At 54.3% G+C, this 972-nt stretch overlaps 1 protein-coding gene across 1 annotated transcript in view; it reads left to right on the forward strand.

The window, feature by feature from the left end:
* The window catches only part of EHBP1 (EH domain binding protein 1), a 210,696-nt gene extending 209,954 nt beyond the window's left edge, over positions 1-742 (forward strand). Inside the window, exon 23 of the mRNA XM_017726681.1 lies at positions 7-742. Within this exon, the coding sequence (XP_017582170.1) occupies positions 7-208 (202 nt within the window). The 3' untranslated portion in view covers positions 209-742. The remainder of the gene's footprint in view (positions 1-6) is intronic.
* The last annotated feature ends 230 nt before the right edge of the window (positions 743-972 follow it).

Raw genomic sequence — 972 nt, forward strand, 5'->3', positions numbered from 1 at the left:
GCCCCGTGCCGCGGGCGCCGTGGCCGTGGGGGAACTCGGCGTGGCCTCGGAGGCGAGCGGGGCCGGTGCGCATCCCGCGCAATCCCTCACCGCGCCTCCCGCCGCCTCTTTCCGCAGGGCCGAGGAAGAGGACGAGCATTTGGAGAGGACCCTCGAGCAAAACAAAGGCAAGATGGCCAAGAAGGAAGAGAAATGCGTTCTCCAGTGAGCGGCCTTCCCGCGGCGGCAACGAAATCGCAGCGCGGCTTTCTTATGTTTTTAAAATGCCGACATGAGACTGGGGAAAAAAAAAAAAAAAGAAAAAGATGTTTTGAAAAAAAAAGATTAAACTTTTTTCCATTTTCTTAGGCCAGATCTAGGCTGCGCCAGGCCCCACTCCGTTGTTTTTTGTTTTCCATTCAAGCGAACTCGCGTTGTCCCATGATTTCCGTGTGGGCTCAGCTCTCCTGCCGAAAGCGTTGGAAATGGAATCGCCGAGACCCCTGGCGTGCGGGCGATGCCGGAGATGGGCGGAAGGAGGAGAAGAAATAGTCTGTCCTGGTTTCTGTAGCTGGAGGAGGGCTGAGTTTTGAAATAAAAATGTTTTTGTCGTAATAGGATTAGAGAGGGGGATATAGGAAAAAAAAAAAATCATTGGGAATGGTTTCATCTAGTCCTGCCATATGTAATACTTAATAAGCTACCTACATTTTATAGTTAGGTCAGATCCACCCCAGTTATTATTAAAAATGTGCTGTATTTACCAGTGGTTTATTACATCAGTTTTACATTTCCCCGGGAGGAGAGCCGAGCTGCTCTGGTTTACTCGGGGGCCTTCTCCCCCAGAGCTGCAGCAAAACCCTGGGAGCGGCTGCGAGCGGAGCGGGGCAGCCCGGGGCAGAGACCGGCCCAGCCCGGGACAGCGCGGCACTTCCCACCCGCGTCCCCCTGCGGACCGAACCGGACCGCGCCGCCCCCCCCCCCTTATTTATT

Source organism: Corvus brachyrhynchos, unplaced genomic scaffold (genome assembly GCF_000691975.1).
Source record: "Corvus brachyrhynchos isolate BGI_N302 unplaced genomic scaffold, ASM69197v1 scaffold312, whole genome shotgun sequence".
Taxonomy (NCBI): domain Eukaryota; kingdom Metazoa; phylum Chordata; class Aves; order Passeriformes; family Corvidae; genus Corvus; species Corvus brachyrhynchos.